This window comes from Filicampus tigris, chromosome 17, assembly GCF_054856515.1.
Source record: "Filicampus tigris isolate MCC_2025a chromosome 17, RoL_Ftig_1.0, whole genome shotgun sequence".
NCBI lineage: Eukaryota > Metazoa > Chordata > Actinopteri > Syngnathiformes > Syngnathidae > Filicampus > Filicampus tigris.
In genome coordinates, this window is record NC_141233.1 from 5,663,652 (window position 1) to 5,681,947 (window position 18,296).

Consider the following 18,296-nt stretch of genomic DNA (forward strand, 5'->3'; position numbering starts at 1 on the left):
AAAAGATGCAATCTAACCAACACTACTACAGTATCCATCCATATGGGTTTAACAAAGATAAAAGCACAATTAATGGCAAAGACTCGCGGCAACATGAGCGGAGTCTTCAAATTGAGCAAGTTATCTGACCAGAATTTGTCCAAAAAAAATGTCAGAACGCCGTTCACACATTTAAGAAAGGCTTCAAAGAAGGCCAGGCCCCAAGTGCTACACAGGACACAAGTCAATATCCGATGACGTAGAAAAAGATCCCACAGCAGAGCTCCTCAAGAGTAGTCTTATTTAGTCATAATCTTATTAACCTGGGCAATTTTTAAGGGATTTACGGTAGTGTTATTTTAAAATACGCAACTTATTTTTACCTAGTGCGATGTAAGGGCATTTATTGTAGTCTGCACAATTTATATGAGATTGATCTTATTTTCACTTATACTACTTTTATGGGATTTAGAGTAAATATTATTTATCTTAAGCAATTTGTTGGGGATTTATGGCAAATCTTATTTCAACCTCTACACCCCTTTTGACAAGTACGTTAATCACATATTGACCTGGGCAGCTTTTATGGGCATTACGGTAAGTCTTATTTCAACCTAGCACAGTTTAAGGGCATTTCCAGCAGTCTGCACAACTATTGTAAGATTGATGGTAATCTTAATTTCATTTGTGCAATTTTCAGGGCATTTATTGTCTCATTTTACCATCCACACGTTACAGACACATTTTCTGGTTACAGTAGTAAAAGCATGGACACGGGAAACTCTTCCCACATCCCACCAGTCAACCAGCCAAATTCAGGGCAGATTTACGAGCGTAAGCGTAAAGATCTTACCTGGGTGAGATGTCACATCCCTGTTGCATGAAGGCGCCCAGGGAGAACCAGAGGGAGTTGAAGATGCCAAACTCATTGGGGGGCTGGTCGCTGGGCGGACCGTCGGTGCCCTCTTCGGGCTCCTCGGTGTGCCACTCGTACGGGCTGAAGCGGCTGACCAGGAAGAGCACCACGCTCACGCCGATGTAGGCGAACACGATGCACATCCAGATCTCGTAGGCCAACGGGTCCAGGAAGGAGAACACGCCCGGTTTGGATTTTTGGGGCTTTTTGATCATGATGGAAATGCCCAAAGACATGAAGGGCTTGGAGAAGTCGATCACCTCCTCCCGGACCAACGTGATTGTCAAAGGGGCCACAGCGATTTCCGCTTTCTGTGGAGGCGGGAAGGAAGAGAGAATGGTCAGAAAAGGCAATTGGGATTTACGGTGGTAGAATTTTTCAGGGATTTTAAGGGAATCTTGTTTTGGAATGTGGAACCTTTGGGGGGGATTTACAGGAGTTATTTTATCCTGAGTAACCTTTCAGCGATTTACGGTAGTCATTTATTCACCTGTGTAATTTCTGTGACCTGCGATCTGTGGGAGTCTTAATTTAACCACTGCAATTTTTCTGGGATTTACAGTAGTCTTAAAATACCCAAATACTGTATGTGCAAATTTAGGGCAATTTTCTTGTGCAACTTGCCATAACCTGTGCAACCTTTGTGAGACTAACGTACATGCCAAGCTGAGCAACTTTTTCACCTTCTGCAATTTTTCCAGAGGTTTATGATAGTCTTTTCAACCTGCACAACTCTTGAGTAATGTACCGTAATCTTAATTTAACCTACACCGATTTCCACTTTCAGTGGAAGTTTGAAAGAAAATGTGCTCAGAAAACTGGTCCGCATGTTGTTTCAATCCAACTTTAGACCCCCTCAGAGCGATGAAGCTAAGGCAAGACAAAGAAACTGACAGCTAAGTCTCTCTAATGCCGAGAAGTTAAGGAAGAATCATGCGGGGAGGATGAAATAATGTGTTTACGGTGCAGGGAGGCAGAAACTGGACAGAACAAAGTCACCCGTTTGCTGAAAATCCACACAGCAGATTAGAGTTGGAGACTAATGGCGGCATTTCCTAGCCTCATCTGCTCTACTGGGGGAAACAAAGAGCTTTCCGAGCCTGGTTTTGACCACCTGACACTCCAATGAAAGAGATTTAAAGTTCTCTTATCCTCAGCGAAATAGATGACAGCCGGTGTTAAAAGACTTGGCAGGGTAAAAGGCAGCGGAGTGTTTGTGCTCAGCATTTGGGAGAAACGAGACTATCCCTGACTAGAGTCTTCCTACTGACAGCTTGCGTGTCCTCAGACGTTCCCGTTGGTGGCCTACGCTTTCACTTGTGACCTCTGCTGTCACACACTGGTGCACATTCTTTGAAACGCAAACGGTTTGCGGACACATTTTCACCTTCACTTCCAGGAATTTACAATAGTTGTTAAACTCGTCTTTGTTTGTGTCTGCATGACTGTATTATACTGCCCCCCAGTGGCCAAGGTGGGCAAACCAGAAGGTGCAGCATAGTGGCTTGAATTGGAGTGTTAAATTATGAGGGACAAACTTGTGAGTTATCTGCATTCTATGTGATTGCTATTACTCATTTTTTTAAATAAAGTGTAATATTATACAATGCTAGTTTCCTTAATAAAAAACACATACATGTTTTTTGGGGGGGGGGGGCTGGCACTGGTTAATGGAATTTCCATTCATTTCATGGGGCTAATTTGCATAATATCCCACACAAAGTTCACCCACCCATTACTTTGTATCTAGGCTGGATGAAGGTCCAAAGCCTCTTTCAACCAAGATGTCTAAAACATTATCAAGTCAAAAGTCAGCAGACCCTGTTCGGCGATATGTCCCCAAAAGTTCCTTAACTTGAGCTGAGAAATTACACCCAAAAAGTTGTCGTAATTTCAAATGACACTGACATGACCTCAATTGAGTAACATGGAAGATTGAAGATAAACAGTGGGGGGAAAAAAAAAAATCTGTGTAACTTAAATGCGTCTCGTACTATGGATGAGCTACCTTTAAAGAGAGCTTAACTGGACATGTTCGGTTGCACAGTGGCCGTTAAAGTCCAGAGTGCACATAAATCTCGTCCTCGCTGCACTCCAACTCGATTACACTCGGACCTTCCCGTAATTGCGGCCGGCGCCTTGAATTACTGAAACTAATTTGGATGGGGGGGGGGGGCGCTCAAATACACACAAAATGGCCAAGCGTGAGCAAACGTGGGCAGGGAAGGGGGCATGAATTTAATGATGGCGCGACGCGGTGTTTAATTTTGCATGAGCTCTGATGGAAACTTAAAGCGCTTCATTACGGAAAGACACCCAGAGAGTGATGGATTAACGCAATTAGTCCAAAGGCGGCGGAACAAACATTGATTTCACTTTGCTATTTATTTAACCAAAAAGCATTGAGCGCGAGTACGTGAGTCATTTGTATGAATAAACATGAAAACAGTGGAACCGTTCGAGTTGTAGCCGATTTTGCCTTTCACGTTGACCTCAGCGAAGGCAGGATATTGCTGCGACAATAGTGGTATCTCTGTTTTTATTATATTTACTTATGTACAGTGGAACCTTAATTCAACGGACCCAGACCCAATGGACCCTGGATTTAGACCACTTAAAACCATTTTGTCCAGTACCTTTCAAAGTCTGTTCGTTCCAGAATTGGAAGCGATTGGCCAAGTTCCATCGACCGACTTACAGTAGACTAGAGCAGGTGGCCATGTTGGCAGGGGCGACTTTTCCATCAAAAGCAATGCATGGACATAAGGTTATTATAGTAAGGTGGTAAAAGAATACAGAAAACTGACATTGAAAAAAACATTTTTGTTAATGATATAGAATAAAAATGAAAATTCTTTCAAAAAAAAAAAAAACTATCTGAAATTACATCTTACATTTATAAAAATAAACTATATTTATAGTGAAAATGTGCTTTGTTTTCTTTGTCTTTGTCAATTAATATCATACATGAGCTTTTGGGGTTAAATGTATTTATTTCGGTATTACTATACATCCATAGTGACAGAAGAAGCAAGGTCAGCTGTTTGAGAATTGTAGCTTACTTTACTTTGTTACACAATATTTTGCGATCTTTTTTAAATTTTGCATTCAAATGCCCAATACACACACCAAAAAAAATCCTAACTCCCCCCTCTCTGATGGTTGGACCAACTGCCAGGTACAGAAGGAGCCGTACATTAAGCCTTCTGACTTTACAAAGAATCTGATGATGAAGCTGTAAACATATTTTCATACTTGCGCACCAGTCAAGTGTGTCAAAACGTTCGGCCTTACCCCGTACACCAGCTCCCCGACCATTCCGTTCCAGATCTTGGTCTCTGGGTCCCGGGCGCCGTACTTGCCGTCGGGCACGATGGAGATCTTGTACTTGATGCCGATGTGCTTGGCGATCTCGGAGGCCAGGTCCACGCAGTAGCCTTCGTACTGGTCGTTGCCTTCGTACATCTCCCAGTTCTTCTTGAGCATCACGTAGGGACCCTCCTACACAAAGGGGGACAGGGGGTGGGGTGGGAACCACAACCAGTGAAGCGCGCCGTCAGACGGACACACGGACACACGGATGTAACACAGCAGCAGACGACAGAATGGCACAGAAATGTCGACGGTTTACCACAACTCGTCAATAAATGGAGACTACATCCTTTTGCATTGAACAAGTAAATCTTTATTTTGAAAAACAGCCATCAATAACATTTAGGCGAGGGTAAGCGATGTCGGGTGAGGGTGGGGGAAAATTACATGATTGAAAAAAATATTCTCCATTATTGTTTTTGTGCTCAGGCCAGAGCAATACTAGTATGAATGTAGCTAAGAAAATAGGTTTCATTAAGACAAAAGTAGTGCTTTGCTGTCATCTTTTGGCAACCATGGGTAATTAATCACCTATTTTGGAGTTACAATTACTCGCAGATTTTCAGCATTCCTTGCAGGGTTCAATCCTAATGTACAATCATACAATTATATAGATACATATACAATGTTTTCAATAAACACACACCTGTATGTACATTCATGATTGGGACATATATGCTCTGCACCCAAAAAAATTAAAATTGAGAAAGAGGGGCCTGGTATCAAATGGCCAGTGGACCAGAACTGGGCCGCAGACCGGTGGTTGGGGACCTCAGATTTATATGTAGCAACATGCTCTGGATTTTTCTTTTGTCATGTGACTTCTACAACTACTATATGTTTCAAATGCGTGTTACGTTGTCGGACCCTCGCTGGGTTTACTTAAAGCTGCACATCAAGCAAACAATTCCCGAAATGAACACCGACAGAGAATGTGGTTCAGCTTTAAATCTTGCGTCTTTAAACCGTCACGTCCTGCTGGGAGATGCACTTTTTTTTTTTTCCTCTTTCCCCGCCGAGGTATAACAAAAAGAAAAAAGCCACGCGCGAGTCATTGTGGCGATGGCCGCATGCTGCATATGTGCAGCACATTCTGGAGGTTTGAAAAAAAAAAAAAAAAAAAAGTCATCAAAATGGTAATGCGGATGGATGATACACAGAATCAAAGAGACGGGAGGGAAGCATGACTAAGCGGAAAGCGGAGGTAAAGCTGATGGCAAGTGAAAAATGAGCTGCCGTCAGGCAGAGTGACTGCAGACAAATACAAGCCAGACTATCAGTGATGGCGGATTGGAAGGTGGTGAAGGTTCTGGATCAACACATTCCAGAAGTCATCCAAATGGAACGCTGGTCTTGCTTTGTGCCGGCGTCTTGCCAAACAAATTTACTTTTGTCATACAAGGCGGCCTTCTACATATTGAGAACAAGGCGCAATTTATTCCAGATATTTTTTTTTTTTTTGGACATTGCTCCAAGCCACTACAAAGTAAAACGCTTGGATGCATCAACCGCATTGATTCTATAACCGCTTCCATCCGTCTTCAGTGGTGGCATCAGAGTTGTAAAAGGGTGCCTTTGGCGCCTTTTACCTGACTGTAAATGGCAGAAATTCCTCACACTTTTTCGGTATCATTGTTCGGTATAAAAAGCTCTGACCTGGAAGGGCATAGGAGATGTCGGCCTGGCAATTTCACCCCCACCTACACACTACCTATAAACAAAGGGAGCAAGCCTTCCTTTGTTGCATGTTGCTCATCCGTATAATTGGCATGAATGCAAAATACGGCAAAAAAGTTGACCCGCAATTTTCCTCTTTTGGAGGTAGTATCAAATCCATAACAGGTCTGAAGCTGGGTCTGTAGCTCTTTTTACAGTGGCTGTAAAAGATAGCACTGTTCTGTAAGAAAGGTAGAAACCCCAAAGTCATCTCATCGGTTATCCAATTTCGAAGTGTGGTCTCAGTACCGCAACAGAGTAGAACAGTGGTTGCATCAGAAGTAGAATGGCATTTGTAGCCTCTTTATATGACAGGACTTTTTCAGCTTTAAAAAAAATTATCGATGGACTATAAAAATAGTATCAATACATAATGTTGAGGTACAAAATTGGTCCAGCAGTTTTCCATCTTCGGGGATACAGTGTGGTAACAGGGAACCACCTGGAGACCCTTTAAATAACCCCTAATTGATTTAAAGTTAGAAATTTTTCCGTCAACTGTAAAGTATTGTGGGGGGGGACCGGTGCTGCCAAGAAACAAAGACAATCCACTAATTTTACGTCTTTGGATCAGTTGATTGAAGTTGTTTATTGCATTTAAGTAAACTATTGTTTTATGGTCAACTGTTCACTTGAAGGTGATAATTTAAAGTATATTGTTTATTTGAAGTCACGTGTTTATTTGAAATATAGCGTTTATTTGAAGTCCGACAATTATTTGAAGTTTGCCATTTATTCGAAGTAAGTTGGTTGTTGCATTCATTTGGATGAGGGCATTTTTCATGGCGAGGCATTTATTTGAAGGTGTTTATTTAAAGTATGTTGTTTATTTGAAGTCAGTCATTTATTTGACGTATATTACTTGAAGTCAGGCATTTCTTCAAGTATGGAGCTCAGAGAGATTTTTGCAGTGAATGTCAAATTTCCTTTTCCTAAATTCCAGTGTACTTTCAAGAGTCGCTATGCTGCGGTTATTACAATATGCTAACCAGGAACATTTCCTTTATGACTTACAAACGTTGCTTGATGTATGAGCGAAAACAATCTCATTGTGATTGGCAAACCGCTGGAAGACAAATGGAGAATCCGTCTGATTTCACGGGGATTTTAAGACAAAGACCAAAAATGCAAAGATGGGTTTAGTCGTAGAGATTCTTCCCTGCGCCGCTCATAATCGCCTTAAATGAATCACGCATTGTTTTTCCCCTCCCTATTTTCCGTTTAGTACAGTGGTGAGAATTCACCACACGATGACTGAGGACCCTATTTTAAGCCGAATGATAGCAGAGTATGAACGGCCGACAGTTCTAGGAGGAACACATTGCATGCGCATGTTACTCCAATCTCTGCGACTTGGGCTTCTGTTGTGGTTCTATTGCCATGCATGGTCCAACTCGACTGTCATTGGCTGCTTGTTCAGTGGATCTTGATGTCATTGGACAAAAGAGGTGTCGGTCATTTTTTCCCATTTATTAACTTTCACTAACATGAAAATCAACCACCAATGAATTGTTTTCCTAAATATGATTTTTAATGGAAATGTTCTCTGACTCTTCTAAACACCTGTTTCAAGGCCAGTGCGGCATGGAGTAGAGTCATGTCTAGGTTTGTGTGGGTGTAGCGCAACTTCTTATAAACACCTTGCTTCAAATGAATGCCTCATTGTAAATTACTGCCTTCATATAAAATCCTTGCCTTAGATAGTGAACTGACTTCAAATAAATTACTCATTTTAAATCAATTAAAGACCTTGCTTCAAATTTATACCTTACTTCAAAAAAATACCCGACTTCAAATAAAGTGCTTCAAATAAACACCTCATTTCAAATAGTAACCTAATTACAAATAAACAGAAACTCTCCATTCAAAGTAAGTCCTGACATTTTTACGCCAAATAAATACCTGGCTTCACATAAAAACTGTAAAAATCTTGCTTAAAAGAAATACCCGACTCAAAATAAATCTGAAACAACTTATCTCAAGCAAACAACTTAAAATAGAGCCTGACTTAAAATAAACACCTTACTTCAAATAAATGTGTGGCTCTTCCAAAACAATCCTTGACTTCAAATACACAACTTCCTTCAAATAAATACCTTTCTTCAATAAAACACCTTAGTGCAATTAAATAACGTGTACTTCCAACAACTGCAAATAAATAACCTTCTTCAAATAAACACCACACTTCAATAAATATTTTGGATAAATGATTGAGAAATGAATCATGTGGCAGCCAAGTCAGGCACTCCAATTTGCTTCTGTTGCTTCCAAACGCGATTAATCTACACCATCTCTGGTGACAAAAATGAATGAATGCATGTTATGCGAGTTATCTGCTTACGTTAGTGTGAAGCTAACAAACAGGCTACATAGACCACGTTTGCTGACAACCTTACGGAGTAAACACAATAAAACACTACTTGTCACCAACATGCCGAAGAGAGACAGGAAGCGAGCGAGGCGCATACATGCGATTACGGCACCATTAGTCCGTGTAATCCACCGTGAGTCTCACGTCACTGAGCGACACAGAAGGTAGCCTGCGCCAATTGACAGATTTACAGCAAAACAGGAAATCACTTCGACATTCACAGTCCGCTTGGCGGAGAGGTTCCGTGGAAAAAAACAAAACAAAATCCCAAATCGAAGGATGCTGTGATCACAACACGGAGCGTGAAATGCGTGACACACAAGGACAAAGGAAGCGGCGTGTTTATCCTTTTCTCCTTCCGTTTGCATTTCATTCTCCTCCGATTCCTTTCTAAACGGGGGCGTCCATTTACACGGCCGCTGTGTCGTTAGGGCTCGTCTTGACGTGTCATATCCCGCTTGCTGTCCAGCTGGGGGGCTCAGTTTCTTAAAATGGGCTTCCTCACCGGGGGCTGAAAAAAGGGGAGGATTGTGCTGAGCTGTTTGACCCCCAAACCTCCATTCCCGCGCCTCCGCTCGGCCGCTCCGTTTACACTCCCGCGCGGCTCACCTCCAAAAAGCCTGTCCGACTTTTACAACTACACTGCGAAAAACGGATTGAAATTATACTACGCTGTTCCCTCATGGATTTTAAAGTAATTGTTTTATAGTATACAATGTACAGGGAAAATTTCCAAAGTTCCAAAGTTTCACACCTTTGGTGTAGTACCGCACTGTGCCACATCATGCGGGGCAGCACTGAGGTCTACTGGAAGAAATGCATTGTAATTAAGAGAAAGAACAAGAGGAGAGAGAATCGACAGTTTACCTGTAAACTCTGTTTGTATGCGCTGCTGCTTGAAGGATTATATTTACCGTCACATCTGTGCTAATTTCTGTTACATGTTAGCATTGAGCTAGCAGAATGTTGTAATCATTTGGTTTGGTTGAACATTTTGGTGCTTGAATATACAATGTTTAATCCTCTTTTATAGTTAACTGCAACTGGCACTGACTAATAAGCACGATTTGCCTTTTATTTGGAGAACTGCACAAGCAAGAGTTATAACAGAAGCTAAGTAATACAATAAAATTGGTGTATTAATAAATGTAAGTGTGTTTATAGCATAGTGTTTATGACGTGTTTTTCGGCAAAAGTACATTGACTAACCCATTCCAGTTGATTCCAGTTGATTCGGTCATTCAGTGGATAATCGGAATAGCAAGTCCGCATTCTGGTAGTTACACTATCTATCTACGCCTATAGAATTATGGTCTTTATTATGTTAAGATACTTACCAATGATAAAATCTCAATAAGTTATATGCATGTAAAAGTATTAAGTAAAAAAAAAAAAAAAAGATGGAAGACTTGTTACTGTCCTTATCGAGCTGTTTTTTCGGTATTTCTTCTCACTAGTGATTAATGAGCAGTCATATTACAGAGGTGCAAACAGCATGTGGCGAAATTGCAAGCACAGTTGTTGTCGTGTAAATACTGCGTGCAAATTACCAAGAATGAGGGATAGAATTGCAGCTGGCATCGTGGTTTACCACCCGTGTCGGGTCACTTGCATTTCCTTCAGGTGTTATTAAGATTGGTGTCGTTTGGCGGCAAATTGTAATTTAGAAAGCCTCTTGGCGGTACAACTTGTTCATTCTTGTGTGGCACATGCAGACTGGCTGTTGTCTTACCATGATGGTGGTGACCACCACGGTGCGGTTTTCCATGCCAGACGTGTCGTTGGGGAGGAGCGGCGAGTCCTGGATCAGCACCAGTTTGTCGGCGTCGTTCCAGTAGCCGATCTGGAGGGAAGGCACAATTGAAGATTACAACCAGCCAAGGCTAATAGTCTTTATGTGCATTTAGATGTCTTTATTTACTCCACGGCAGAGATTACTGGGTGTTTATTTCAAGTAAGGCATATACTTGAAGGGAGGCATTTGTTTGCACTATGAAATTCATTTGAAGAAAGGGTTTCATTTGGAGCAAGGTCTTTATTTTAGGAGAGACTTTTGCAGGAAGGCATTTATTTGAAGCATGGTGTTCACTTGAAATGATGGGGGTACATTTAAGTAAGGCATCCGTTTTAAGTGAGACTGTATTTTTATCAAAGTGATTATTTTGAGAGGAGGTGTTTATTTGAAGTATTAATTTAAGGGAGTATGTTCATTTGAAATATTCATTTAATAATCTTTATTGGTCGTACTTTAAATTAAGCAACTTCCTTGATATAAGGCATTATATGAAGCAATGTTTACTTAGAGTAAGACCTTTCTTTGAAGTAAGTTGTTAATTTGAGGTAAAGCCATTATTTGAAGTAAGTCTATGTTTTTGATTTGGAGTAAAGACTTCATTAGAAGTTAGCCTTGTGAGTTGTTTGTTTGAAGCAAGGTTTTTATTTTAAATGATGCATTTAAGTAGAGTATGGTGATTTTAAATAAGGTGTTGGTTTGAACTAAGCCATTTATTTGAGGTTAGACATTTATGGAAGAAAGACATTTATTTGAAGTCGGGCATTTATCTGCAGTGAGGTGTTGATTTAAATGAATACATTTATTAATGTAAGGCAGTTATTCAATGTAAAATGTTTACGTGACGTTGTTCACTGATTGGTCGACAGAATCGTTACTTTGCAATGGAACGTTTGATGGATGCTCGCTCAATATGCAAAGATGCCAACACGGCAACAGCTGTTCGTTCTACTTTCACTGGTGGGCCAAAAGGAGGTGTCGATTTTAGGCGGGTTTTTTTCCTTTTGTTAAAACCGGGTATAAAATGCACAAAATCAATGCATTTGGAGCATGATTCCGAGTTGGACGTTTGAGTCTCGTCGGCCGTCATTAGCCAAAACAAGCATCTGTTCCAAGGATGGATGACGCCCAAACAAAGACCGCAAAGGGCTGTGACTGTCCGCCACCCTTAGCGTGGAAGATTGAGGAACATGTCAAATGCGAGGTAGACCAACATGTACACATTGTGTGTGTCCTAACGTGACCGTCCTTGTGTGCGAGAACACGGGCCAAAGCAGCGCTTGATTAATGGCAGTTCCCCCCGCCTTCCTCGTCACTTCCATCGCACCTTATTTCACTGCATCCGCTCACCATCGCTCTCCCTCGTTTGACTATTTCCCCCACAATGCCATTCTCACTTCTTGTGCCCATACATCCTCTCCTACTCAAAGAATAGTGGCTGACAGCTTGTTTTGGAAGTAAGGTGTTTATTTGAAATAAGGAATTTATTCGTCATAAGCATGAAGTCAAATGTAGGAAGCAAGTAAGTTATTTGTATTAAGGTGCAACAACACACTGTGGCAACCCCTGACTAAAAGGGACTGTGCAGAAAGTCAAACAACAAGGTCTTTACTTGAACGCTGATGGTTATTTGCAGTATGGCATTTATTTGTAATAGGGTGCCTATTTGAAATCAAATTTATTTTTAGTAAATTGTTTATTTGAAGGCAGATTGTTTATTTGAAGCAAGACATTTATTTGTAGGAATGAGTTTATTTGAAGTTCAAACTTCTTTGGAGTAAGTGTTTATTTAAAATAACCAATGTGTTTGAAGTAAGGTATGTATTGAAACAAATTCATTTGAAGTAAGGCATTCATTTACGGTAAGACATTTATTTGAGGTAAAACAACATTTGAAGTCAGCCATTTACTTGAAGTAGGGTGTTTTTCTAAGTCACTTGTTTATTTGAAGTTGGCACTTATTTGAAGTAAGGTGTTTATTTAAAATAAAATGTTTACATGGAGTAAGTATAAAACTAAGCCTTTCATTTGAAACAATGGGCATTTGAAGTCAGGCATTTATTTCAAACCTGTATTTGAAGTAAGCTTGTTGATTTGAAATCTTTTATCTGGAGTATAAGCTTGATTTGACATCAACCAATTCTAAAGTATGGCGTTTATTTGAAGTAAGGCATTTATTTTACATATTTTCTATTATGAATAAGATTGTTTTGGCAACATTTCATTTTAAAGTAAGATTTGTATTTGAGGTAACAGAGTAAGTCTTATTTGTAGTACTTGTAGTATTTGTTGATTTGAATTCAGCCTTTTAGTTGAAGCTAGACATGGATTTGAAGTAAGGCATTTATTCCATATGATTTCTTGATTCAATTCAAGTTGTATATTTGAGTTAAGATGCGGATTTGTCGCGAGGTGTTGCTTCATCTTAATTCCCCTCAGTAGCGAGTAAGTGAGGGTTTCTGTGTTTTAGGCTAGAAACGCAGCGAGTGAGAAAAGTTGATGCTGGAATGCAGGAAGCGTGGCGTGATGCTTTACCCGTCTGGGTCCATTATTCTTCAGCTCAAACACGTCCATCGTGTAGTTGACCCTGCGGCCATAGTGGTCAAACTGGACATTACCTGTTAATCCCTGCAACCGCACCTAAACGGAAACGCATGGAAATGAATTTACCTGACTGAATTCTCTCCTATGGGGGGAATTATTTCCAAATGAGGACACCGTGCAAGCCAACCTGTTTGAGAGTACGCTCCATGTCGATGCCCTGGTTCCACGGGGCAGCGGGGTTGGCCAGGCAGTCGCCGGCGTTCCCTCGTCGGGAAATGTCCACCTTCTGCCTGCGCAGGTTCATGAAGGCCTCGGCCATCACCATCACGCCGTCGTACGTCAACGCTGAAGTGTACTGGAAGGTATGATGAATCCATTATTCGATACAAAATATAATTCAAGTCATTTGCTGCCTAGACGGGCAGCATAAAATCTCCAAGTTGGTGCACGTTACGTAGTAGTTCCAATAATGTAATGAACTAGTATATTGATGATGCCTAAGTTCTTTATGGGACTATTTTGACAATGGAAATTTAAAGTAGGTTGCAGCATAGACGGGCAGCACAAGAAATCTAAATAGGTACGCAACAACAACACATGCTGCTGATGTAAAGTTTGTTGTGTTTTGGCCGATGTTGTTTGCTGTCGAGCTGGACTGCAGAAAAAAAAAAAATCAAACTAGGTAAGAATTAGGTATATGATCTGTAGATGGTCCAACAAGCACAACAGCTGATGCAAAGTTTGTTCTGGGACCAATTTGAAATGGAAAAAAACTCAGTTGAAACAGTTTAGGTCTAATTAGTTTACTGCATAGACGGGCTGCAGAAGAAATACAAAGTATGTACTGTACATCCACTGAAGCTGCCCCAACAACCTCACAATGAAAAGGTATGCTCCTGATGAAAAGTATGGTGTGGCACCACTTTGCCAACAAGTGCTTTGCTACCTCGACGGGCTGCCTAAGAAGCTGAAGCAGTGTTGCGCAGGAAGCGACATGTCAACCTCCACTTATTTATCTTTGACCTGAAGACTGTGTGACTATTTGTGTTCACCTCTCTTATGAGCCATCCATTACTCCCCCGACTAATTGAGGGGACTGAGGAAATGGTGCAAAGATGAAGAGTGAGTGTTTAGCCCAAGCGGGAGGGGGGGGCAAACAGCCTGGCTTTAATCATCCCGACTAGCGGGAGTTGATCAGCTTGGCACCTTTTCATTAGCCCGCAGCTCACCGCCACATTATTGTTCTCTTAGCATGGCCGTCGTCCTGGTCCTCATCTTCACTCTGACAAGAGGCCTGCAGTGTCTACTTACATACAGCACACGCAGGCCCTCTTATTCGGGGGAAGGCCTTTAGTTGTACCAACACTTTTTTTTCCCATTTTGCAGTAGCAGTATTCAATAATATCACCAGTATATTCTGATACATGGCAAACAGAGTACGAAGGAGAAAAGAAATGGACACAAACAACATTCTGGAGCAACGATATGTCCAAAAAGACAATTGATGTGCTGCTGTTTTGGTCAACAACAGTGTTCAAATGAGCTCAGCAAGTCTTTAATGTCATTCATGTACAGTGTAATTATTTTACTAGACATATTATAATACTGTAGATGTAAATATATTATTTCATGTCTTCTAATTCTGATTAATCTTGTTGTTTTGCATTAGAATTTTGGACACATTTTTTGCCAACTTTTGTATTTTGTTGTCTTTTATTGGATCCTTTGTAAGTTATGAGTTTGATGATGATGATTTTTTTTAAACTATTTTTGTTAAAGTTATATCCAAATGTACAACTTCCCTTATATTGGCCGAACGAGGGTCATAGCAACCCACTGTTGCTATGGCATGAATTTGACTGCCAGAGAAAAATTAAAAAATAAATATAATGCATTTATAACCAAAACAACCAAAGACAAAAAGAAACGTCTGCATGGATGTGAGCGGATCTCCAGGAGCGAGAGCAATTTATAGAGAAACTCTGCGTGGATAACACATTTACACACAAACGCACACACATATACACTTACACACACACACACACACACACACACAGAGTTGTGTGATATTGCTCCACGGTGTAAACTTTTAATTGAAGCGATCCTATCCATCAGACACACACATAAACTTGACTTGCACTCTTTCCACACCACTGCAGCTGCTTATAAATAGAATCATAAAAAAAAAAGATTTGCTCGAGGCGGGCGTTTTCTGACCACCTTCTTGCCCCACTGCCATTTTCTATCCGTGTGACAAACAGTAAAGTGGGTCAGTCTGTCACATCGCAGCAGATGACGAGCTGGATGAAGCCAAGCCGACTGCGGCGGTATGAACAGGCTAATGCATGCTTTCCCCATTTTTTTTTTCTATCTTCACGCCTTTACATTTAAATTGTTACATCATAGTCCAAATGCCATGCGGATACAAATACACACATTTTGACACTAATGTTTTTGGGCTAAAATCTTGATTCTACCATCAGAGTAAAATATCGTGCTACTATTGTTATAATAGACAGAATATCACAATAATGAACTTTTATTGTGGGCAAAAGATTGTAAAACTGTTCTTATCCGGGGAAAAATATCTTGATACTATTGTTATGGTATTGAGAAACAACTGTTATTATGGGCAAAATCTCATGATACTATCGAAATGAAAATAGACGATTACATAGATGGGAAAAAATGGGCTTCAGACTATGCTTAGTCCGGCTATTTTTTTTTAGTTTCCCGTCTATCGATTATCGCCTACAAAATGGGCGTCCGTCATAGGTGGATAGGCGGACCTGTCCATCATATAGGCGGTATGCCCAGCTCTGTGTACAAGCATCATCGTGGGCAAAATATTGTGCTACTCTCGTTATTGAGACTATTTAACGATTGTAATACTTTTGTTATCAGAATGAAATATCAGAATATTGTAATTATTATGGCAGCTAAATTGTCACAGTACTATTGTTATCATGGCCAAAATATCGGCTGTTATTGTTGACAAAATATCGTGACACTTTCGTTATCAGAGTGAACCATCAAGCAAAATGTTGCGATACTATGGTCGAGAGAAAAAGGTTGTAACACCATTGTTACCCGGGGAAAATGATCATGATACAATTCTTATTGGTGTCAAAATATTGTGATACATACTATTGAAATTGTATGATGGTACTACTGTCATTGTGATTATCATCGAGAGAAAACTACTGCAATACTATCATTAATGGGGTAAAAATGAACAATCTGCATTTTGGAGTAAAGTGTCATTACATTATTAACATGAGCAAAATATCATGATATTATCGTTGTGATACTATTCTCTACCGTATCATTGATGCATGCTTTTTACCTTGGGCGGTGCATCGGAGCCCGGGTACTCCCGCTGATCCAACTTGTTCCAGCACTGCATCAGTTTGATGACCATGGGATTGCTGAAGTCCACCAGCTGGAATCCCGTCACGTTGGCACCACCATGCATGAAGCGTTCCAGATTGATGTCCTTGAAGCCCTTGAGGCGACGACGAGCACAAAGACTAGTCACAGGAGAAATCGTAGATGTAGACCGTGCGCTGATTGCCTGGCCTTTTTGCCTTTAAACATCACCCTGATGGAATATCCCACAAAATTACACCCTGGTTCCACTATTGTGACTGAAATAACTTGTAATATTAAATACAAATGGAATGGAATTGACTCACGCACAAATTCAAGACACTTTGCGCAGGGTGAAGCAAAACGACCCCAGAACATAACCGAGAATCCTCCATGTTTCACAGCAGGTGAGCTCAAATGAAATCCAGACTGTGATGTGCTTACTACAGTGGGATGTGCATTTGGTAACTGGGTTTACCCAATTTACTCCACCTCTTAAACGTAAAGTTGCAGTCTTGAAGCTGCTAGCAAGTTTTGAACGTAAAGCCACGTCATTCCTACCTCCCCTTCGTGTCTCTGCCCAAAGAAAAAAAAAACAGCTCACACCAAGGCAGCTACATTGCTAGCATGGCTTGTTCATGCTAGAGTATTGCCAAAAAGGAAGTGTTACTGATTTAATGTTTTTTTTTTTTTTTTGCAATGTGCTATCAAATGAAATCAGAGAAGATGCAGTAGTGAGCTTTTCAATTCCTTCTTTTTAACTTTTGTGGTTAGGATTAGGGTTAACCCTAAAGCTAACAACCCCCCACACCCCTAACCCTACAGGCACCACAGTATAGTTGAAATTACAAATGATTCTGAAGGGCCTGGGCAGATTACATTCACATGGCAACACAAAAGTTAAAATCTGACTGGACAAAAAAAATTCTACATATGGGTATTGGATGAAGTGTGATAAGAGAATTTCAACCGCACAGATATAACAAGTCATGCAGTGCATCCTTTTGTCCTCACCAGGTTGGCCATGATGTAGTGGTAGCCTTTGACGTGTTTCCCCACGCTGACAATCTGCAAAGAGACGGAGGGGGGAGGGGGAAACAGCGTGGTTTTAAAATTGACAGTATGACATCATGGCACGTTAATTGCGTTAGGCCATGCACGTGACGGGCAAGCTAGCGTGTCCAGACGTAAATACTTTCAGACAATACTCAGTGTGACGCACACACACAAGCTACGTGTTGATAAAAACTGATTTTGAAAGCTGACATCTGCCGGAAAATCCCACTGGACAACCACTTACTGAGAGTGTGAACTAAGCAGCGAAAAAAAAAGAAACAATTTAAATCTCTCCGGAGAGCTTGCAAGGATAACAATAATACGATAAAAACAGCTTCAAAGGGCGACTTTGGAAGAAAGTACAGTACAGTGTTGAGCTGAAATGTGTGTTAAACTTGGGAAATCTCACATTCATAGTAAATATAGGGATATTCAAAATAACATCTGCTAACAAATGCAATGCGGGTATTATTGTCACAGAGGGAAAATAAAATCATTCTATCAAAATACCATAAAACTACTAACTACTACTAAACTTTTGAAAATATCCATGATATTACTGTGACACAGAAAAAAAATATTGTCATACTATCAATATCGAACCAAAATATTGTAACATGAGCATCATCGTGGGAAAATATTTTGTGTTACTCTATCGCGATATGACTGTGATTGTGGGCAAAATGTCGGAAAACATTATCATATGAACATCACTGGAGCACAACATTGTGACACTATTGCTATGGTGGTCAAAATATTGTGATACTAGTGGTACCATATCGTGATACTACTGTTATCATGAAAAAAATAGTGCGATACTATTTCTAGTAAGATCAAAAAATCGTTATACTCTTACATAAATAAAATATCGTGAAATATCACTGTCGGCAAAACATTGTGAGACTTTTGTCATCTTTGCAACAAATATCATGCTATTGTTACGCTACTTTGGTTAGAATATCAAGATACTATTGTCGTCGTGAGCGAAATATCGTGATACTGTTGTTATCGAGTCAAAATATAATCTATCAATAGCCCAGTTTTCAGTCAGTTTCGGTTCTAAATGTGTAAAAAAAAAAAAAATTCATCAGACATCTATTGAACGTCAGTGTGTTAAGCGCGACATATGCTGCAGTTCGTGGGGCAAAACAGGCCCCCCATGTGTGTAAAACGTAAATGGT

General features: G+C 40.4%; 1 protein-coding gene across 2 annotated transcripts in view; it reads right to left on the reverse strand.

The window, feature by feature from the left end:
• LOC147133057 (glutamate receptor 4) overlaps positions 1-18,296 on the reverse strand; it is a 74,957-nt gene that overhangs the window by 14,567 nt on the left and 42,094 nt on the right. For both annotated transcript variants that reach the window (XM_086012639.1, XM_086012638.1), the window contains exons 5-11: positions 17,074-17,127; positions 16,037-16,195; positions 12,878-13,045; positions 12,682-12,786; positions 10,087-10,197; positions 4,190-4,396; positions 833-1,206 (exon numbers count right to left, since the gene is read on the reverse strand). In XM_086012639.1, coding sequence (XP_085868765.1) covers positions 833-1,206; positions 4,190-4,396; positions 10,087-10,197; positions 12,682-12,786; positions 12,878-13,045; positions 16,037-16,195; positions 17,074-17,127 — 1,178 coding nt within the window. The remainder of the gene's footprint in view (positions 1-832; positions 1,207-4,189; positions 4,397-10,086; positions 10,198-12,681; positions 12,787-12,877; positions 13,046-16,036; positions 16,196-17,073; positions 17,128-18,296) is intronic.